This window comes from Vipera berus (assembly GCF_964194415.1).
Source record: "Vipera berus genome assembly, chromosome: W".
Lineage (NCBI taxonomy): Eukaryota > Metazoa > Chordata > Lepidosauria > Squamata > Viperidae > Vipera > Vipera berus.
In genome coordinates, this window is record NC_138210.1 from 44,491,268 (window position 1) to 44,515,428 (window position 24,161).

A 24,161-nucleotide genomic window follows, 5' to 3' on the forward strand; every position below is an offset into this window, starting at 1 on the left:
AAGCTAAATTATAAAATACCAATTTGGGCAATACCTAAACATGCGATAGAAAATATAAGTCTGGGATTTAAACATGATGTGACCACATATAAAAAGATATTCTCAGACTGGAAAGGAATGTTTGGCAATTAAAGCCATTTAATACTTTAAAAGAAGGGAAAATAGTACAAACTTGTTTTCAGTATGGCCAGATACAAGCCAGATGGAAAGAAGATCAGAAAATTGGCATTTCAACAACAGATGAAAATCTGGTAAAACAAATTAGAGATCAAAGTCAAGCACATATAAGAAGGATATATAATGCATTGATAGAAATAGATTCTGAAACGGAACTTGTTAAAGATTGTATGATAAAATGGGCCCAGAATATCCCGAGTATAGATTTTTTTAACACAGCATAAATCACTCAATAATTAATAAACAGTGTGTGGTCTGGGTAACATTTGTAGAACAATCTTTAACAAATAATTTCTATAATCTATATTCCATATGTTAATTTTAATTGATTTCCCCTTTCCCCAAAGTATCCTCTTTTGCAAACATTAGGTTAATACAATTCTTATTATTTTGATAAATAACAGTTAAGTATATAGTTTTTCCAGTATTCCTAAAAATAATAATCATATTAATATATTTCTTTTCTTATTAGTCATTTTGGTTGCCTGATCATAAATCCTGTTACAGTACTTATTTCAGTTTATTTCTCCCCCGAAGTTCTAAATATTCTTACTGGTGAAAATTTTCTCAACAATTAATTACATTCACATTGGTAGATTTCATTCTATTTTTTCCATATAAGCCCTCTCACACTTTTATATTTCTTAAGAAATAGATAAAAGAATAGAAAGAGAAAAGAAGAAACAAAAAAGAGGAGGAAAAGGAAAAAAAGGCAAAAGCAATGAGATAAAAGGAATAACATACTACTTAAAATATATATCCCTCCTAACTTAATATATATTTATTTCCTCAATTTCTTATTCTTTTTAACCATTGCTAGAAATATATTTAATCTATTTAATCTGTAAGCATTCCATTCAATAGATCTAATCATCTAATCCCTTAACTCTAATTCAAAACATTTTTTGCTTTTCTTAAATTCAGTCACATTTAAGTACCTAGAACATTTGCTTTAAGTCATTTCAGATTTTTTTCTTTACAAAAAGGAAAGAAGCATACTGCATTAGTTGAAAAATTCATCCCTCTAAAAGTGATATATTCCTAAGTTTTTCTATTTCTTTAACCATATTCAAACAAATGCTTCTTTTTAAAGTATTCTCTCTGATAAGTCCCATCATCTATTTTCTTGGTTTCCATTTTAGTCTTTTTTCTCTGCCCAGTGTCTTTCTTAATGAATGTACTCTGCTGAATCGTTTGTATCTCTGTAGAATATTTTTTCCAGTCTTTTTTCTTATCCTCAAAGTTGCTTCGAAGCGTTAAGATGTAAGTTATCTTTACTTCTACTTGAATTGAATCATGTTTTTATTTTATAAGGTTCCATCTTTAAGTCTCTATCCTCAGAATTATGTTCAGTCATCTCTGTTGTATTTTCCTGCATGATTTCTTGGAGTAAAATTAAGTTGGAAATAAGTTGATTCATACTTTCAAAGTTGTTCTGTATTTCTTTGTAGTTTAAAATCATTGTCCTTTGAAATGGTTGTTGCTTATCATATATTTCCTCTTGTGAAGTATTTATTGCTTCAGATTTGTTAGTCTCACTTTATCTACACAGCTGTGTTTATTAGGAGATTTGAAGGTCAGAGACAGAAATTTGTCTCCGAATAATCCTCTCCCACCAGTAGATTTTTTTTAAAATTCCATTTATATCCCAATGTCAGCGTTGATTCATTTTTCAGATCTTTCTAGTCTTTTTTTCCTCTCTAAAGGGTAAAATTCGCCACTTCCAATAGCCAAAAGGTGTGGGGGGGGGAAACCCTCCTTCTTTTGGAGGTCTTTTATTTTTGGGACTTCTCTTCTTCAGGAAAATAGGTAAGATAGAGAAAATCAATATTCTTACCCAGATTCAAACGTACTGTTTATAATCAGCTTAAAGTAAAGCTTGTGACTTCCGTTGTTTGCAGCTTGGGCTAGACTCTGGCGTTAGGCTAGCCTTTCTTCTGTTGGTTTCTGGAAGGCTTCTCCTGGACCGTTTGGGGAGACCGCCATCTCTCCTAGGTCCCTGGGACTTCCTTCCGGCATTCTGCCAGTCCCAACCAACGTCACGCTAGCCCAGATTGCTGCCGCCCATCTCCTAGGCCCAACCGCTGACGCCTAGTCAGCCCTGCCCGTTATTGATGCTATGCCAGCCCCGACAGCTACCGTCATGCCAGCCCTGAACACCGGTGGCACCTGGCCAGCCCAGAACACCGACTCCCAGCTGGCCCTGACCGCTATCAGTGTCGGGCCAGCCCTGACCGTCGACGCCCCACCAGCCTAGGACCCCTGCCAAGGATCTTCCATCGGGGGGATTTCCACCACCCCAACACCAGATGCCTGGGTTGTTGCAAGTTCTCTGGAACCGACGATCCCCTCAAGCCCACCTTTGACAGGGACCCTGAGAAAGTGATTACCTTCATGAATCAGGTGTGGTCTCATGCAAATCGTTACGGCCGGGATTACTTAGATGAGGCCAAAATGATTGATGCTGTAGCTGTGAATTTAGAGGGAGAAGCCACGGAGTGGGTGGTTGCCCTGCGTGAGGAGCAAGCACCGGAACTATGTGACTTTGATCGATTCACACATGCACTGAGAGCCAGATTTGAGGATGAGTCCAAAGCTATACAAGCCGAAAAGGACATCCACGATGTGAAGCAGAAAGGTTGGTCTGCAAGAGAATACATAAGAGAATTTCGAAGAGTGGTGGGACGTATCAGGCAGTGGCCTGAGCAGTTTTTGATCCACTACTTCAAGGCGGGATTGGACCAAGATCTGTTCCAGATGTGCATCTGCTGATCCTGATCAACTCCAGTATTGGTATCGCTTGGCTACAAACTTAGATGTCGAACTGACCCAGTACCGTAAACCTGCACCTTCAGGACCCCGACCAAGACAAGATTCAGTAAGGCGCCAAACTTTGCAACGTCCCCCACCGGTTGTGGCAACTGGACCCCCTAGAGTTCCTGCAGGATCCCAAATCAAATGTTTCAGGTGTGGGCAACTCAGGCACCGGGCAGCAGACTGTCCGGTCCCTTACCCCCCACTGAGAAGTGCGACCACAGCTCCAGCAAAACCAAAGAGACCACCCCGGCCAACGCGAGAGAAGTTGAATTGGGTCAGCCAGGGGCAAGTTGAACAAGTCACCTCTCCTTCTCTGGAGAGGAATGAGGATTCAACTGAACAGCTGCCCACACCTGATCCATATGACAGCGATAATGGAGAAGACCCAATGGTGAGTCAGCCTATCCCACCTTTTGCCCTTTCTGCCAAACTTCTGGTCCCTAAGTCAGGAACCCAGATGGACTTGAATGTTTTAGTGGCTTCGGGTTGCACCCATTGTTTAATTAACCTCCCCACGGTTCTCAAGCTGCGCATCAGAGTGAAGCAGCTACCGCAACCCATGCGGTTCAAACAAGCCGATGGGACTCTTATAGGAGGGGCCCCGGCCACCCACTTGACTGAGCTAGTTCGCCGAGAGACAGGGGAGCATTGGGAACTCATCCATTTTGTGGTGATCCCCAAGATGGCGGAGGCTGTGATTCTAGAGTTAGCCTGGCTTGACAAGCGGTGGGAGAACGGAGTGAGAACCCTAAGGCTAGCGATGGGACCCACTCCCCCTGCCCAAACCAGCAGTCAAATTGAAAGCCAAGGACAGTATCTAGAGACCCTAAAAATGCTGTGAACTCCCCACCCATACGAAAGTATTCAGTGAGGAGGAATGCAACGTTCTACCTCCCTGCCCCAGCAACTAACTGCACAATTGAGATCCTGCTGGGAGCCAAATTACCCAAGCCGAAAATGTACTCGATGACCTGCCCCCTTGAATTGAAAGAGCTGAGAGCATACATCGATAAGAATCTAGCCAGAGGATTCATCCAGCCAGCAAAGTCCCAAGTAGCCGCCCCGGTGCTATTTAAAAAGAAGACGGGTCAATGAGGCTGTGCATAGTTTATAAAGGGTTAAACAAGGTCAGCGTGGAGAACATGTACCCCTTCCCTTTAATGAAAGACATGCTGGCCCATTTGGCAAAAGGGAATGTTTTTACCAAATTAGATCTAAGGGAGGTGTACTACCGAGTAAGAATCAAAGGAGAAGAGTGGGAAACTGCTTTTAACAGCCCACTGGGGAGTTTCCAATTCAAAGACATGACTTTTGGTCTGCAGGGAGTCCCAGCAGTATTCATGCAATTGATAAATCAGGTGCTGCATGATCATTTATATAAAGGGGTCTTAGTCTACCTTGATGACATCCTCATCTACACTGAGACCATGGCAGAACATGTCAAACTAATGTGTGAAGTACTCAAAAAACTGTTAAGAGCTAAACTTTATGCAAAACTCTCAAAATGTGAGTTCCATCAAACCCGTTTGGACTACCTGGGGTATAGAATTTCCAGCAAAGGCATCGAGATGGACCCAGCCAAAGTGAAAGCGGTATTAGAGTGGCAACCCCCCCCCCACCCCAAACCCAAAAACAACTCCAAAGTTTTCTGGGATTCGCAAACTTTTACCGGCAATTCATCCCCTCTTTTGCCAAAATAACTCTGCCAATTACAGAACTATTAAAGACAGGGAAGAACAGGGGAGAAGCCACGACCCTGCCAACCCCTGCCTTGGTCAATAGAGTGCTGAGCAGCTTTTGAGAACTTAAAGAGACTGTTTGCTGCAGAACCTGTTCTCAAACACCCTAACCCTGAGGAACAATTCATCATCCAAGCTGATGTGAGTGATGTGGCTGTAGGGGCTGTTCTCTTGCAAAGAAATGAAAAGGGGGAGTTGCAGCCCTGCGCCTACACTTCCAAAAAATTAACCGACACTGAACGGAGGTGGGTGGTCTGGGAGAAAGAGGCTTTTGCCGTGTGGTGGGTGCTGCTCACGTGGCGTCACTTTCTCGAAGGAGGCGACTTGTCTTTTGAAGTGTGAACTGATCATAAGAATCTAGAGGCATTGAAAATGCCTCGTAAACTGTCCCCTAAACAAGTCTGCTGGGCTCAATATTATAACCATTTCGATTTCACGCTAAAGTACATCCCAGGGAAAGAATTTCCTAGCTGATGCCCTGTCCAGACTGCCCCAGTACAAAAGCTGGCATGAGGAAATCGTGAATCCCATCATTCCACAGCCACAGTCAATTTCTCAAATAACTGGGGGGGGGGGTAGCCACGGAGAAATCCACCTGAACCTGACAGCCCGCTGACAAAAAGGCTAAAAGAGGAATTGAAAACCGACCCCTGGTTCCAGGAAAACATGACCATACTAACTTGTTGGGTTAGCCTGGAAAGGGTCAAAGCTGTATCTACCAGAGACCCTTAGAATTCAGGGCCTCCAGTGCAGTCACGACAGCAAGCAAGCCGGTCACTTTACATTTAATTAGTAGGCAATTTTGATAGCCAGGTTTCAAGAAAACTGTTAAAAATTATGTAAAGTGCTGTGCAACTTGTGCTACAATGAAAAGACGCCCTGGCAAAACCCCTGGGCTATTGCAGCAAGTAGCAGATCCGTCCCAACCTTGGGAGATCGCTATGGACTTTATTGTAGAATTACCAGAAAGTAGGGGAAATACGGTAATATGGACTGTGGTTGATCTTTTTCAAAGCAAGCTCACTTCATTGCCTGCTCCTGTCTCCCCTCCGCAAGGATACTAACAAGAATGTTTCTCAAGCACATCTACCGACTCCATGGGGCTCCAAAGCGGATTATTTCAGATAGGGGAGTGCAATTCACTGCAAAGTTTTGGAGAGACTTTCTTAAACTTATTGGGTCCATGCAAGGACTGTGGTCTGCTTTTCATCTGTCTACGAATGCGGCTGCTGAAAAAGCTAGTGCAATGGTGGAACAATACATCAGATGTTGTGCTGATTACCAGCAAACAAACTGGGCTGACCTCCTCCCCTTTGTTGAAGTGGCTTACAATAACACAGTGCATAGCAGCACTGGACTCACTCCTTTTAAGATACCCTCCCGCTTCTCACACCTTAGGTCAATGGGTCACTTCTTGGAAAACTGTTTGGAATGATGTGAACGCGACTCTAGTTAAAGCGTCAAAGATCTACAAGAGCAAGCTGACAAGAGAAGGCCCCCCCCAGAGGCTGTTCCGTGTGGGAGAAAAAGTTTATCAACAAAGTATCTGAGACTCAGATTGCCTAGTAAAAAATTGGGACCTAGGTTCCTAGGACCTTTCCCCATTGTACGGATTATAAATCCAGTCACAGTGGAATTGAAACTCCCTCACCTTTTAGGAAAAGTTCACCCTGTGTTCCACTCCAGTCTTTTGAAACCACATAGAGCAGGGATGTCAAACTCAATTTCATTGAGGGCCGCATCAGCATTGTGGTTACCCTTGAGGGGCCGGGTGGGTGTGGCCAGGGTGGGCGTGGCCTACTGGTTGGGCGTGGCTGGAGTGTGTGTGACCTACTGGGTGGGCATGGCCAGCTCTACACTGTTCGAGTCAATGGTGCATATGGGGGCCTGGGCAGGAGTGGGACAAATCTGAGGGTCTCTGGCAGAAGGAGATGGGACTGGGGCAAGTGCCGAGGCATGGTCCACTGGAGGAGCCTCACTGTTCCTCTCAGGCCATGCGGGGGGGGGGAGGCTGGACGGTGATGCGGAGGTCAAATGCCCAGCCTAGCCCTCAAGCACCCGCAGCACTAAGCCCACCCCAACCTCCCCAAGGGGGTGCCCAGCTGCTGTGCTTGCTCTCCTTAGCCAGGTTGCTCATGATGGCTATGAGGGCAACGTCAAGAGGGAGGCCCACTTCCTCTCCATGTGAGGAGACCTGGCTTTGTTTCCAAAGCTTCCTTAGCAATAGGATCGGAGACCACCCAGGTTAGGCCAGGAGGAGGGGGCAAGGGGATGGTGAAAGGGAAGCAGGGAAGGTCTAAGGCAGGACTTCCCTCAGAACCTCCCTCTCCTTCCTTCCTTCCTTCCTTCCTTCCTTCCTTCCTTCCTTCCTTCCTTCGAACAGAGTGATGGAAAAATATTTGAGATGAGGGAGGGAGAAAAACAGGCAAGAAATGCAGCTGGGGAAGTGTCATCCTTCATGAGGAATGAAGAAATGTACCATCGCCTGGAAGTGGCCAGCACTTGGCCATCTTCTCACAGCGCCGAGAGGCTGAGCCGGGTGGCACAAATCTGAAGAGAAGCACAACGCTGCCCAGCCCCTAGCCTGCCAGAAGTAGGCAGGGCCATGTGCTGGCCACTTCCAGGCGATGATAATAATAATAATAATAATAATAATAATAATAATAATAATAATAATAATAATAATAATAATAATAATAATAATAATAATAATAATAGGCGATGGTGCCTCCCTAGCGTGCACCCAGGGGGCGGGGCCGATGCGGCAGGGGGCGGTCCCTCACTGTTTCCAGATGGCCTTGTGGAGCTAAGACTGAATATATTTCAGCATAGATGACCACCACAAAATTGTACATTGGCTCCTGGCCGGCCTGGGCCAGAGCCAAGGCAGCAGGGGCCATTCCCTCACTGTTTCCAGGATGGCTTCGCGGGCCACATGAAACCACTTCGCGGACCGGATCTGGCCCCCGGCCCTTGTGTTTGACATGTCTGACATAGAGTGCCCTCAATGAGACCTCCCTCCAGACAGGCACCTGGTCCCTTGGTAGTGGAGGAAGAGACTCATTATGAAGTGAAATGAATTCTTGATTCAAGGTTATACAAGGGAAAGTTACAATATCTGGTGCAGTGGAAGGCATACCCATTATCAGAGGCAACTTGAGTTAAAAGCACCGATGTAAAAGCTGATAGATTAATACGTCAGTTTTTCGATAAACATCCTAATAAGCCTCGAGGTGATGCCTGACTCAAAATTTTTCACAGGATTTCTCTCTTCTCTAGAGGATCCAACTGTCAACCATTGCATAGATCTGGCCATAGCCATCTTCACTTTGTTCTTGGTTGCCACAGTGATGGGAGGGGGAAGAGGTATTCTCTTATTCTAGACACAAGAATTGCACTGTGGTAACCAAGGTCACTCTATCTAACTTTTGGCGGGCACTCTAACGGAAGCCAAAACATTTAATTGGGGATTGTGATTTATGACACATTGCAGGGATGGGAAGTTCAACTTGAAACTTTTTAACCAGGGGGTGGGAACTTCAGACTTGGTTTCACCTTTGTTCATGCCGATAATAGGTAGCCATTAAAAGTGTTCTTTGAGGAAGAAAATTGCCTCGGAGTTCTTTTATTTTCTCTGGTCTCATTTATTGGAACCATGACATACTGTTTGTAAGGTCCTGCCTCAGCTAATACTCCCAAGAAAGCATAACTCTTGAAACTGGCATTGTTTCAAAAGGAACTTTTATTGAGAGATAGTGAAAACAGAAAAGCTAGGCAAGATCTGAATAATTCCTGTATGAAACATTACATTATACCCCTCTCTTCAAAACCCCTCCCAGGTGCCCAACTGCCAATCCACAGGTGTGAAGTTGTTATGGGAACTAGAAGTTGAAGGAGAGATAAAACTCTGTTCCCAGGCATTGTATCCTCTTCGCAGCAAGGCATATGGCCACAGGCACATTCCTCCCCACTTTCACACCCAAAGAGTTACATCAAAGGTTGAGAGAACAAAGCAAAAGAAACACATCCCAGAGCCCACGACCTCCCCACTCCCAACAGAGGAAAAGCCTCCCCCCTCCCAACAGAATGTCAGTGCCCCAAAAATGATTTTAGAGGCCTGACACTGTTACTGCTGCTTTGTATAAAGTCACTACATTACTTTTCAAAATACTCTTAATCATGCACTTAATGATAAGTGGTTAGCTTAAGAACCAAGTCACATGTTTGCATTAAGACATTTAAAATGAATAAGTCCACAGAATACTACATATAGAAAAGATGAAAAGCCTATCAACATTATATTTTAGTATCAATATTATATATATAAAATTTTGTTTTTTAGCCAAAGTTTAGTTTACTGTTTCTCTTCATATCATATAAATATTTCACCTTTCAGACAAAAGTTATTAAATGTAATTAGAGTAAAATTGAATATTTTTTAAAAAAACACATATTACAAGAATCAGAATCCTGAAAGTAATGTACCAGTCTCTGCATTATCTGGCTTTATAGTGATATCTGAAAATTTGACTTTGCAAAATTGCAAAAAACTAACAACCTGAAACTTGGATTTCATACTGACATAATTCTTAGCTCTAAGGATTTAACATGCCCTCTATAATATCAATAGAAAGATTAAGCAGAATATTAAACAGAATAATCACAAATGTCTCAAATGATAACTCAATAACTGAATGTTTTAAAATTTCACCTATAACAAATAATATCGTATCAAGTTTAGCATATATCTCCTTTTTCAAAGAGTTTCAAAACTGGCATTAGATTTGAAACTATACTGTTTATAGAGATTTTATGTAGAATTTAACTATAACTAGAGAGAATTTTATGCAAAAGAGGACAAACACCATATATTCACATTTCTTCCTAATCTTCCAAAAGATCTTAGCAATAATAAACATAAAGTCTTCTTCTAGTTGAGCTTAGCTCCTGGTGCCTTAAGATATCTACTGTATGTAGGTGTCTTCACAACAATATAAAAATAATTTGTTACTGTTTCTTTTTAACCTTCCTCATTTAACCTATAGCTCTGGCTTTTCTGGTAATTTCCCATGCAAATACTAACCAGGCACAAGACTGCTTAGCCCTTTTGAGCTCAACAAATGTTAGCTGGATGCTGCTACCTAGCAGGATTAATAATTACATATTTGGTTTAAAATAAAGTTGCTGACCCACAGATTTATACACTGAGTTAGCACATTGTATTAACTATTGCATTTTTACAACAGTCACATTGGTCAAGCTGGACTCCACTTATGACCACAGTAAAAAATGGTTGTAAAATCGGGTTCAGTCATGTAATGAATCAACTTACAATGAAAATTGCAGTCCTAATTGAGGACATGCATGTAATGTACTGAAATGAATAAAAGTATTATTCAGAAATTTCTAATGAGTCTAAAGGTTGAAGCAGAAGCCAACTGAAGATCACAAATAATATTTTATCTAAGTATTGACAAGTACAAATGTGAAAAGCAGAAGTTACAAATTGTAAGAGGAAATATCGAAACTATAGGAGACGGACTGTGGTAACAGAAAATTAGACGGTGAAAGATAGGATATGGACAAAGGGGCTTCCTGGAACATGGGAAGGACAGTGGTTTTAGGCGGTCCGGAAAGTTTATCGGATGATTAGGGAAGGGGCGCTGAGTGCGATAGGGGAGGGGGAATCTGCGTTGGGGATAGGATATAAAAATGTGTCAAACAGCTCTGTAAGGTGTGGCTGAACTCCTGTGTGTGTTTCAGTCCACCAAGCCTTTGCAAACGCTTCTTTTGAAATAAAACTTTGTTGCTGGAATTCCAAGTGAGTTTCTTTGTTTTGGATCTTGAGTCACGTTCCAAACAACTTGGGGGCTCATCCGGGATATCCAAACGGTCCCTGGATCACCAGGAGTAGCCACCCCTAAGGGGACAGGCTCCACGTCTATTTTGACAGTTTCCTGAAAGGTGACCACCCCTGGCCCAGGACCCGTTAAGAACCGGACGCTAAATAGTGGATTCCAGGAACAAAGGAAGTCAGGTCAATTTTTTTTGATGCCCCGAGGGTCCTGGAAGACTGCCAAGACATACATACACTAAGTGTGAATGTCCTGAGCGTCTGAAGGACTGGCAAGGCAAGGAGGTGGGTCAAGTACCAACTGCCGGGAAACTCTGTGCACAGGCCCAGGTAAGAAAATCAGGGCATTTTCACAGTTACCTGGGTGGCTGGATTATGGCGTACAGCTCATGAAAACCCCAAATCCACAATCTCAGAAAATTAGAATCTTACATGCAATCAATAAAACAAGGAGTGTCATAGAACAATATCGGACCTCTGAAAAGTATAAGCATGCATATGTACTCAGTACTTGGTTTGGGCCCCTTTTGCAGCAATTACTGCCTCAGTGCGGCGTGGCATGGAAGCTATCAGCCTGTGGCACTGCTGAGGTGTTATGGAAGACCAGGATGCTTCAATAGTGGCCTTCAGCTCTTCTGCATGGTTCGGTCTCATGTCTCTCATCTTTCTCTTGGCAATGCCCCATAGATTCTCTATGGGGTTCAGGTCAGGCGAGTTTGCTGGCCAATCAAGCACAGTAATCCCACGGTCATTGAAAGAGGTTTTGGTGCTTTTGGCAGTGTGGGCAGGTGCCAAGTCCTGCTGGAAAATGAAGTCAGCAACCCCATAAAGCTCGTCTGCGGAAGGAAGCATGAAGTGCTCCAAAATCTCTTGGTAGATGGCTGCGTTGACCCTGGACTTAATGAAGCACAGTGGACCAACCCCAGCAGATGACATGGCTCCCCAAATCAACACAGACTGTGGAAACTTCACACTGGACTTCAAGCATCTTGCAGTGTGTGCCTCTCCATTCTTCCTCCAGACTCTGGGTCCTTGGTTTCCAAATGAGATCCAAAAGTTGCTCTCATCAGAAAAGAGGACTTTGGACCACTAAGCAACAGACCAGGTCTGTTTTTCTTTAGCCCAGGTAAGACGCTTCTGACGTTTGTTGTTCAGGAGCCGCTTGACAAAAGGAATACGACATTTGAAGCCCATGTCCAGGATCCGTCAGTGTGTGGTGGCTCTTGATGCACTGACTCCAGCCTCAGTCCACTCCTTGTGAAAGTCCCCAACACTTTTGAATGGCCTTTTCCTGACAATCCTCTCCAGGCTGCGGTCATCCCTGCTGCTTGTGCACCTTTTTCTTCCACACTTTTTCCTTCCACATAACTTTCTATTAATGTGCTTTGATACAGCACTTTGGGAACATCCAATTTCTTTTGCACTTACCTTTTGAGGCTTTCCCTCCGTATGGAGGATGTCAATGATGGTTTTCTGCACAACTGTCAGGTCAGCAGTCTTCCCCATGATTGTGATTCCTACTGAACCAGACTGAGAGACCATTTAAAGGCTCAGGAACCCTTTGCAGGTGTTATGGCTTAATCAGCTGATTAGAGTGGGACACTTTCAGCCTAGGACATGTCAAACACAAGGCCCGGAGCCTGGATCCGGCCCGCGAAGTGGTTTCATGTGGCCCGCGAAGCCATCCTGTAAACAGTGAGGGAACGGCCCCCGCTGCCTTGGCCCTGGCCCAGAGACCCTCCTTCTGCCAGACACCCTCAGATCTGTCCCACTCCTGCCCAGGCCCCCATAGGCATCCTTGATGCGAACGATGTAGAGCTGGCCACGCCCACCCAGCAGGCCATATGCACTCTAGCCATGCCCACCCAGTAGGCCACGCCCACCCTGGCCATACCCACCCAGCCCCCTGAGGGCTGATGCGGCCCTCAATGAAATTGAGTTTGACACCCCTGGCCTAGAATATTGCACCTTTTCACAATATTCTAATTTTCTGAGATTGTGGATTTGGGGTTTTCATGAGCTGTAAGCCATAATCATCACAATTATGACAAATCACAGCTTGAACTATCTTGCTTTGCATGTAATGAGTCTATCTCATATATTAGTTTCCCCTTTTAAGTTGCATTACTGAAATAAATGAACTTTTGCACGATATTCTAATTTTTCGAGTTTCACCTGTAGTTAGTCATCAAAATAAGCCATTTTATTTTATTCACGGCAATGTTATGTAAAATCATGATTACAGAAATTAAACATTTAAGGTTATCAAGTACTGTCAGTGTTAACAAGCACCTTTGCAAAAAAATTAATATATTCAGTAAAAATGCTTTACCTCTTTAGAATCATCTATTCTTTCAAAGTAAACAAAAGCAAATCCTCTTGATCGCCCAGTCCGTTGATCATACACCACATTGACTCCACTCAATGGTCCGTAACGGGAAAAAACTTCACGAAGATCCCTCTCAGTAGTATATAAGCTGAGGCCAAACACTCCAAGGCATGTATTAGGATCTGGATTAGCCTAAAATGTACCAAGTTAAACTATTAAATTTCTTATTGCTGATGGTTAAAGCAGTTACTTCATTTATACAGGTATTCCTCAACTTACAATCACAATTGAGCCCAAAATTTTCATTGCTAAGGCACTTGAGTTTTGCCCCATTTTATGTACTTTTTTGCCACAGTTAAGTGAATCACTGCAGTTAAATGACTCATGCAGTCGTTAAGCAAATCTGGATTCCTCCATTTGACTTTGCTTGTCAGAAGCCAGCTGGGAAGGTTACAAATGATCATGTGACTCCGGGACAGTGCAACTCTCATAAATACATGCCAATTGCCAAGTGACTGAATTTTGACCATGTGATCATTGGGATGGTGCAATGGTGGTAAGTGTGAAAAACAGTCATAAGTCACAGCCATAAGCTACCTGTACCTACATTCTTGTCCCAGGAACAGAGACAGCAAAATATTTCATGAAGCTGCATATTTTGATTACCATACAAAGGGGAAATAAATATGAACTGTTGGTACAGTGAATATAAAGAGTCTACACACTCCTGTTAAATTGCCAGGTTTTTGAGTTTTTTTAAAAAGTCAAACCAAGATAAATCATTTCAAAAAAAAATCCACCTTTAATATAACCTATAAGCTGTACAATTCAGTTGGAAAACAAACTGATTTTTTTCTTGGGGGGGAATAACAATAAAAAACATACAAAAATGTGGTTGTATAAGTGTGCACACCCTTAAACTAATACTTTGTTGAAGCAACTTTTGATTTTATGACAGCATTGTCTTTTAGGGTAGAAGCCTATCAGCATGGCACATTTTGGCTTGGGAATATTTGCCTACTCTTCCTTGCAAAAGCACTCCAAATCTGACAGATTGTGAGGGCATCTCCTGTGCACAGCCCTCTTCAGGTCACCCCAGATTTTCAATTAGATTCAGGTCTGGGCTCTGGCTGGGCCATTCCAAAACTTTGATCTTCTTCTGTTTAAATCATTATTTTGTTGATTTGGAGGTATGCTTTGGGTCATTGTTGTTTTGAAAGGTGAAATTCCTCTTCAGCTTCAGCATTTTAGCAGAGGCCTGAAGGTTTTGTGTCAAAACTGACTGATATTTGCAACTGTTCATAATTCCCTCCTTCCACCTTGACTAAAGCCCCAGTTCCAGCTAAAGAAAAGCAGACCCAAAGCATAATGCTGCCACCACCATGCTTCCCTGTGGGTATGCTGTACTTTTGGAGATGCAGTGTTGTTTTTGCACCAAACATACTTTTTGGAATGATGGCCAAAATGTTCGACCTTGGTCTCATCAGATCATAACACATTTGCCCACATGTTTTGGTCAGACTTGATGTAGGGTTTTGCAAAATATTGCCAGGCTTGGATGTTTTTCTTTGTAAGTAAAGGCTTCCATCTTGCCACCCTTCTATACAGCCCAGACATACGAAGAATACAGGAGATTACTGTCACATGATAGTACACAACCAGTACTTGCCAGAAATTCCTGCAACTACTTTAATGTTGCTGTAGGCCAAAGGAATGATGGCCAAAAAGTTCAACCTTGGTCTCATCAGACCATAACACATTTGTCCACATGCTTTTGTCAGACTTGATGTAGGGGTTTGCAAAATATAGCCAGGCTTGGATGTTTAAAGACTTCCGTACCCCACAGCCCACATATATGAATAGGGGTGATACTTGCCAGAAATTCCTGCAACTCATTTAATGTTGCTGTAGGTCTTTTGGCAGCCTCTCAAACCAGTTTTCTTGTGTTTTCATTAATTTTGGAGGGACATCCAGTTCTTGGTAATGTCACCCTTGTGCCATATTTTCTCCACTTGTTGATGACTGTCTTCCCTGTGTTCCATGGTATATCCAATGCCTTGTTTTGTACCTGTCTCCTGACTGATACCTTCCAACATTGAGCTCCCTTGTAACAAAATACCTTGTAGTTTAAATTATGCTATCTAAATATCTCCTCACAAGGAAAAGCTTTAAACTTGTATTCTCCATGGCCAATCCAATTCCCTAAGGAAATAAAATTTCCCAGCAGTAACTTTAGAAGCAACTTACTTTGTTTCATTAATTCCTTCCACCAAGCTACCCCTTCTTTTTCCCCTTTCCCTATCCCACACCTTATTGTAAAGAAGAAGAATAAGGAACAAGTTTAGCTAGCAGAACACATTTACTTTTTCAGGAGCTTCTGGACTTCCAGTGATACACCTGACACCTGACACGCCCAGAGAATCTCCTCTCTCTGGACTGTCGTTTTTCCAACTTAACAACAGAAGGAACAGGCTTTCCTCTCATCCCACAAGATCTTCCCAACAGTAACGGTCTCCAAGTAGTTTCAGAAGCTGTGCTTCAAAGCAGCTGGTGAGCTGAAGCTGGGGGGCAGGGCTGGAGTCGCTTCATTGTTGGATAAAACAGCCATTTTGGAATTTATTTTTCAAACGGACAATAAGTTATGCCTTTCATTTCTTAACCAATTTACGAGACTATTATTTTTATTAGCTAAAAGAGGCTCTCTTTAGTCGCAGCCTGTTACTTCTTTTAGAAGCTCTGCACAGTGATGGGATTCAAAAATGTGAACCACCAGTTCTCTGTGTGGATGCCGCTTTCGGAAGTCCATTCTGGCCCTGGGCAACAAAAAATTAGCTACCAGTTCTGCCGAAGTGGTGCGAACTGGCTGAATCCCACCACTGGCTCTGCATCATTTTTGATACTTCTTTATTGTTAAATGAGAAGGAAGAGTGTTGCTGTAGGCAGCTAAAATGTGTGGAGTATGTTCTCTTTTTAAATTTGATCGAGAAACATAACAGTTGTGGTTTTATTTTACTATTTTTAAAATAATCTGTAGCCCTGGATTTCTTTGTTGTTGGAGGTTGAAATTTTCTGATTTTCATTAACTCTGATTGGCCAGAAATAGGAATAATAAATAAAAATACAATTTGTGACCACTAGAGGGAGCGATGAAGATGCTTAATCCTGAGCTCGAGTCTATCATCAGGGAAATCTTTGAAAGCTCCATACAGAAAATCACCTCATAGTCCTATACCTGTGGTGGCAAACCTATGGCACGTGTGCCACAGGTGGCATGCAGAGCCCTCTCTGTGGGCACGTGCACCGTCGCCCCAGTCCTAGGCCTTCAACTGGGTTTTTGCTTTAGGCCTCTGCCGCCGTGTGCAGAAAAAAATAAAGGTTCGTTCAATCAATCAATCAATTTCAACTTCTCACGGGGAAAAAAAAGATCTCGCAAAGTTGGAATTGGACTTTTTAGTCCCACCCAGTCTGCCGTTACCACCACAGCCACGCCCATCCAATGGGCCACGCCCATCCAATGAGCCACACCCACCCAATGGGCCACACCCACCCGGCACCCGACCATACATAAGTGGGTTTTGGGTCGCAGTGTGGGCATTCGGTCTCTAAAAGGTTCGCCATCACCGTCCTATACCATAAATCGGCTAGGGACTAAAAATACCAATCATACAGATATTTAAAAAGAACAAGAGACACAAATAGGTTTAGAAAATTATCAACCCACTGTTAACAACTGCACAAATACTGGACAATGCAAATAACTAACTTTGGAATATAAATCTGACACCAACTTCTATTACAATCATGGTTTGAATATAACCCTCCCAGCGCAATTGAAACAAGAGTGCCAAGTAAATTCACAATTTTTAAGAGGTCAAGTTTGGGATTTTTTCTTCTAACAAGAATACTAACAAAGTGCTCCAATTTAATCTACAAATTTTAACAGAACACCTTTGGGAGTTTTTTTTCATGGATATTAACAAGGTTGAGAATTTCTTGAAGAGACTTGAAAAGACATTCCTGAGAAGAAAAACTTGATTCTATGAAGATAAGCTGAAGGGAGTGACTTAAATTTAATGACTTAGTTAGGATGGATTTTTAGAAGTTTGATATATGTTAGAATGTTAGAATAGAGCTGGAAGGGACCTTGGAGATCTTCTAGTCCAGCCCCCTGCTCAAGCAGAACTTATACCATCTCAGACAAGTGACTGTTTAGCCCCGTGGTGGCGAACCTTTTAGAGACCGAGTGCCCAAACCGCAACCCAAAACCCACTTATTTATTGCAAAGTGCCAGGGGCGCATCAGCATTATGGTGCCCTCAGGGGGGGCAGGGAGGTGCCTTTGAGTGCCGCCTGACACGCAAAAACCAGGGGTGCAAAAATGGGCCACCATGCTGCAAGGCGCTGATACAAGGCATTGCACTACGCAAGAAAAGGGCAGGGCTAGTATCACGCAGGCACTAGCCCCGCCCCATTTGCAGTGTGTGCATGCTCGCAGCCCCGTGCGCACACGCACGCATGTAAAATGCTTCCCCTCCCTTTTCTTCCAGTCCACCAATCGACAATGGTTGGTGACCTCTGCTCTACCATCTCTACAAGCTTGCTAGTCAGCTGCTTCCCCTCCTTTGTGCTGGGTGGGGCTCCTGCTCCGGGCGGCAGCCTGATGGACCTGCTGCTAGCAGTGGCGCGCCTGCCAAAAGAGAGGACTCTGAGTGCCACCTTTGGCACGCGTGCCATAGGTTCGCCACCACTGGTCTAGCCTCTTTTTAAGTGATGGAGCACCCACGATTTCTGGGGGCAAGCTATTCCACTGGTTAATTGTCCTCACTGTCAGGAAGTCTATCTGTCAACGCTGCTAACATCGGATATTCTTGCTTTGACAAAAGATGAAGAAGCAGCTATTTGGCTTCCGGTTAGCACACACAGCGCTTCCGGACGTGCAGGGACAGTTTGTCTCCTGCTGTCCATTTTTCTTGTTTGGAGGACCCTGAAAAGGGTCAAAAATCACCCTGGAGGGGCAATTACCGAGAGGAGGACTTCCCTGCGATCGCGGAAGGGCGGCAGCCCTCCGCTGGAATCCAGGACCATCTCCTTTGGCCCAAAGAAGAGACCGGCCATAAAGATGGCTGATCACTAAGCCACTCCCTGCCGAAAGCCAAAAGTACTACCTAGCACTAAGAAACAATCTGGAGGACCTGGGTGAGCTTTTACCTTTCTTATTCCCTTAATCATCTTCCTGTGGGACTTTCCTGAAAATCTCCTTCCTCATTTTTTGAGAAAACGGTGAATATCTACTTTGGGAACAAATCTTAAAGCCTCAAAGTCACAAAAGAAATCCAATTAATGCAGCAAAAAATTTAAACAATTTCAGCTGTATTTACTAAAAAGCTTCTATTTGTTGCTGGGGACTCACTATCCTATTCTCTCTTTAAACTGTGAATTAAAGAAAAAAATTGGACTAATCCTACAAAAGTTCTATATTAATTTGGAAAAAGAAAAAGAAAAAAAAAACCTCTTACATTGCATGTTATATGTTATTGATGACATCTTGTGGCGAAACCTGGTACAGCAAGTAAATTTCCTTTTTCTGTTGTGAGAGCTGACTGAATAATAGAGCTGTTCTTGAAGATAAGTGTGGGAACACCTGGCACTGAATACAACTCTTCAGGAGGTGGAAAATCTTTGACTATTATTAAAACAGCCTCCATGGAAGATTTAACTGTAAACAACAACGAAATGGATGAATACATCCCGCCACTTGATTATAAACTAATACCGGATACGATCTTGGCAATGACAGAGCAAATTAAAGCCAAGCTGCAAGAAAAATCTGACAATTTAAAGCCACCAAATCAAACTCTGTAAATGAGGAAAAGATAACCCAAAACCAAATAGAAGTGGAAACTAACACTAAAATAGGAGATTTCAAAGAACAACAAAAGCAACCTACAGAAGACCTTAAAGTCCAAACGTTAATGGCAACTACAAAACTTACAACCCAAAAAGCAGCAGCACCTGAAGAAAACAACACCAAGAGTGAAGACACTAAAGTCCTTCAAATACAATATATTGAGAATGCAATTAATCAAATGTTAAACATAATACCAGCTGCTACTTTCTACCTAACCCAGACAGAATTGGAAGAACAAAAAGATTTGACTGATTTAATGATAATTATATCAACCACCAAAAACCAAACTACCAAAGCAAAAATACAATGGTTACAAAGGGGATATTTTCCTTGCAAAACTGACATTTGGATATGCTCCCTGGATTCAAATAAGGGGTCTAGGAAGAAAGGAAGATACATTTGAGAATTTAAAGATACCAAGAGCGAAGTATGATTGGCACAAAAGGAAGGCAAGAGTTAGATTTAAAAGACTGAACTTGTTTCTTTTTTGGGATTCCTAAAGATAGACTACAAAAGTATCTTTTTATGGATTAAGGGGGATCTCTAAAAATATCACTGATTTTACATTTAATTTTTAGATTTGTAAAGGAAATATAACTCCGAACTATATTATAGAATTTGGAATGACATATCAAAAGATGGTATTTTAATAATTGATGTATGGTTAAGATGATGCCTTGTAGAATATTCAGTGGCTATTTTTGAACTATAGTATAGAATCTAGAATTTTATATATAAAAGATAGCATTTTAATAATTGTTGAATGGCTAAGGCAAAAAATATATTTCTAATTGGTGATTTGCTAAGATGAAAGTTAATTTTAATGGTAAAACATAAAACTGTTTTGTAATGAACAAGATAAGTTTTGTAGACAAAAGAATTATTCTTTATTGAAATAGGGAATTGTGGGTTACCCAAAATTAAGCTTTTTTCTATATACTATAGGCTATTCTAGAATATCCTATTGCAATTAGATAAAATTTAAAAACAGGATATTGATATGTATTAGTGAAAATATATTTTGAATTTTGTTGATTGATTAGGTTATAACTAGAAATATACTAACTTGCTTATTTTGACTATGTAATCACTAAGGGAATTAGAGAGGGCATCTCTTGTTGATGTAACCTGACCTATTTACAAATGGCTATTTCTTATTTTAATTACCCAACCACCATATTGTTTCACAAATACATGTACATGTAAATATTAAAAATCAATAAAACTTCTTTAAAAAAGCAGCTATTTCATATAAACTTGTGTGTTACTTTTAGAGCTAGAATCAGTTGATGCTGGGGGGAGGAGGAAAAATGTCTCTCAAGGCTGTTTTGAAATAAGAGAAGATAAGAATTTGGCAGGTTGTCTAACAGAAGGGAAAACTGACCCTTCAAATTAATTGGAGAATGTGATTAATGACAGCAATGAAAGGAGGAGAATTGTGCTTAATATTATTGTGCTAAGGGGGGGGGGGGAATTCAGATTCCAGCTTCCAGTAAGCATTGCTGATGTTATAGGGCTCTACTAAAAGACTTTTAAGGTAAACAATGTCTCACAGTCCTTTGAAGAGCTCATCTGTCGGAAACTTGACATCAAGCTGGAATCCACCAACTTTACAAACTAGGGGGTCCCGACCTCCCGTTGCTGTCTCCAAGTTTGGAAGACAGGCTGACAAAGAGACGGGGAAGATCCCATCATGGAGGAGGGAAAATTGCCTGAAGTAAGCTCCCCAGCACCAGCAGCCACCCCAGGAGGGGAAGGGCCAGCAAAGAAGCCGGTAGGAAAAGACTTTCAGCAATCCTCCCAGCTGGGAACTAGACCCAAACAACCAGGAGAATTGGTCTGGTCGTCAGAGTGGATTAAGCCCAGCGGAGACTCCAGACGCCCCGAAGCGGCCTTGCCATCCCCAAGGGCTTCAAAGGCAGAGGAGGTAGAGCGACAACAAAGAGACGACTGCTGCACATCACATTCCCCAGACCGGTGGGGAGCTGCCTGGCCAGCTGAGATTCAATACTCGGGTAAGTGGAAATATCCATCTGCAGCCCATAGCCAATCAATTGACTATCTAGCAGAAAGGTGTGAAGAGCTAGAAGTGAGGAGCGCAGAACAGCTCCTGCCAAGAGAGGCCCCCAGCCCCCCTTTCGCAGAGGTAACAGCCCTTCAACCCCTGGAGTTCCCTACTAGGGCCTGCAGTCCCACAGAGGAAGAGAACCTAGGACCCCTGCAGCAGTGGGGAGTATTTAATAATTTAATAATATTTATATACCGCCCTTCTCCCTGAGGACTCAGGGCGGTTCACAGGGCAAAAGTCAAATACAAAGTACAAACATTAAAAAGAGATTAAATAATTGCCCAAGTTAAAACAATTAATACAATAATAAAACCCCAAAAATAAAATTAAGAATACAAAAAAATAAAAACCCCACCAATCCCCATCAGGCTAGGCTGGCTTGTACAAACAAAAACGTCTTGAGATCGCGACGAAAGGAGCGAAGATCGGGCGCCATCCGGAGCTCTACCGGCAACTGATTCCACAGCTCCGGAGCGCCCACAGAGAAGGATCTCCCCCTGGGCGCCACCAATCGACATTCTCTGATCGGTGGCACCCTGAGGAGGCCCTCTCTGTGGGAACGCACAGGGCGCAGGGAGCTTGATGCCGGCAGCAGATGTTCCCTAAGGTACTCCGGCCCCATGCCATGAAGGGCTTTGAACACCATTACCAGTACCTTGAATCTCACCCGGAAGGCAACTGGCAACCAATGCAGCTCACGGAGCAAAGGTGTAACGTGGGAGTATCGGGAGACTCCCAACACAACTCTCGCGGCTGCATTCTGTACCAGTTGGAGCTTCCGGGTGGTCCTCAAGGGCAGCCCCATGTAGAGAGCGTTGCAGTAGTCCAGACGAGAGGCCACGAGCGCATGAGTGACCGTGCATAAATCATCCCGGCTAAGATAGGGCCGCAACTGGCGCACCAGGCGAACCTGGGCGAAAGCCCCCCTAGTCACAGCTCCTATATGGTCTTCCAAGGTGAGCCGTGAATCTAGGAGGACTCCCAAGTTGCGAGCCCTATCTACGGGGGGTAATAGTTCACCCCCCATAGCAAGAGGTGGAATGTCCGAATAGACCCGGGATGAAGATATGCAAAGCCACTCAGTCTTGTCGGGGTTGAGTTGAAGTCTGTTCCTCCCCATCCAGACCCGAACCGCCTCCAGGCAACGGGACATCACGTTGAGGGCATCACTGGGGTGGTTTGGGGTCGAAAAGAAAAGTTGGGTATCATCCGCGTACTGATGATACCCAACTCCAAAACCACGAATGATCTCACCCAGTGGTTTCATGTAGATGTTGAACAGGAGAGGCGAGAGGACCGACCCCTGAGGAACTCCACAAACGAGAGACCTCGCGGTCGACCTCTGCCCTCCTGCCAACACCGACTGCGAACGTCCCTGGAGATAGGAGGAGAACCACTGTAAGACTGTGCCTCCCACTCCCAGTCCCCTGAGACGCCGCAGCAAGATACCATGGTCGATGGTATCGAAAGCCGCCGAGAGGTCTAATAGGACTAGAACAGAGGAATATCCCCTGTCCCGAGCCCTCCAGAGATCATTCACCAGCGCGACCAATGCCGTCTCCGTGCTGTGCCCGGGCCTGAAACCCGATTGGTACGGGTCTAGATAATCCGCTTCATCCAGGACCAGAGGGAGCTGATGCGCCACCACACTCTCAACAACCTTCGCAAGAAAGCGAAGGTTGGAGACAGGACGAAAGTTGTTCAATACAGCTGGGTCCAAGGCAGGCTTCTTGAGGAGAGGCCTCACCACCGCCTCTTTCAAGACGGCGGGGAAGCTACCCTCACCCAAAGAAGCCGATATAACTGCCTGGAACCAGCTGCGTGTCCTCTCCCGGGCTGCATAGACCAGCCAGGAAGGGCACGGGTCCAGTAAACATGTGGTGGTGCTCAGCCTCCCCATGATCCTGTCCACTTCCTCCGGAGTCACAGAAACCCCCACAGAAGGAGGGCAACCCCCACAGAAGGAGGGGCAACAACCTCTGGGCCTAAATCAGCTAATAGAGGCCTTGCAACAGCTTGGAGTGATGCAGAAGCCTGGAGAGCAACAGCTAGTTGGAGGATGACAACTCCATGGAGGCTGGACACCACACCCGAGCACCAAGCAACCACTGAGGAGCCTGCAATTGAGGGAGGCACCACAGCACTTGAGGCTAACATGTCTCCTAGTAGATCAGCAGCAGAGGGTGCCACAATTCCCTGCAGTCCAACAACAGAGTAGACAACAGCAACCCCCATCTATCCAACAACCATTGAGGGGCCTACAGCAGCAGGTGGTGCCACAACTTCCCGCCGGCCAACAGCAGCCTCCCCTCACACAACCACAGCAAGGGGAGCAGCAGCAGGGCCCAAACGTGCAACCCCTGGGCATACAGCAGCACCGATGGGGCCAGCAGCAACTGGGGGTACAACAGCAGTGGGGGCCCTGGCAGCCATTGAATCAACAATCAGGATGGGGCCACCAGCAGTGGGGGCCCCGGCAACCAATGATGAGCCCACCCTTGAGAGTAACCTTCGATGGGGACCCAGAGAAACTGATTTTTTTCCTCAACCAAGTACGCTCTCACTTGAATCGCTGGGCCTATATCTACCCGGACCCAGGTGCTATGGTCAATGTGATTGCATCCAGCCTAGAGGGAGAAGCATCCGAATGGTTAAACAATTTATATAATGAGCAAGCCCCTGAATTGGAGGACCCCCTTTTCCTCCTAGGGCTGAGAGAAAGATTTGAGGACCCATCCATTGCCCTCAAAACAGGAGGAGAAATCCACAAGATAAAACAAGCTGGCCGGCCTGCCCTGGAGTATGTGAGGGAGTTTCGCAAGATTGCCGGTCGGATAGAGAGATGGCCTGGCAATCCATAATTCACCATTTTAGAGAAGGGTTAGACAACCACCTTTCTCAGGCATGCATCTACCGAACTGTACCTGACCAGCTGTACGAATGGTACCAGGCAGCGATGAAATTAGATGTCCAGCTCATCCGCTATAAGAAGCCTCTCCCACCTGAAGCTGTGCCAAAGCCAGAACCCAAACGGCTACCATCCCCCGAAAACCTCCAACTACTGCTACTGCCGAAAGACCTAGGCCACCTACAGGCCCGCCAATCAAGTGCTTTCGATGTGGACAGCAGGGACATCGAGCAGCAAACTGTCCAGTTCCCTACCCACAACAGCAGAGTAGACCGGAACCAGCAACAAGGAGGAGACCTGCACAGCAGCCACCGAGAGAAAAGTCCAACTGGGATACCCAGGAACACATCCGTCGGAAACTT

At 44.1% G+C, this 24,161-nt stretch overlaps 1 protein-coding gene across 16 annotated transcripts in view; it reads right to left on the reverse strand.

Annotated features, from left to right (window-relative positions):
- Positions 1-24,161, reverse strand: part of LOC308676588 (transformer-2 protein homolog alpha-like) — a 108,979-nt gene that overhangs the window by 39,148 nt on the left and 45,670 nt on the right. For 15 of the 16 annotated variants that reach the window (XM_081342483.1, XM_081342476.1, XM_081342470.1 and 12 more), the window contains exon 4: positions 12,920-13,108. In XM_081342483.1, the coding sequence (XP_081198609.1) occupies positions 12,920-13,108 (189 nt within the window). Of the gene's footprint in view, positions 1-8,438; positions 8,704-12,919; positions 13,109-24,161 lie in introns of those variants that run through there. The other variant, XM_081342471.1, reaches the window with a different exon arrangement.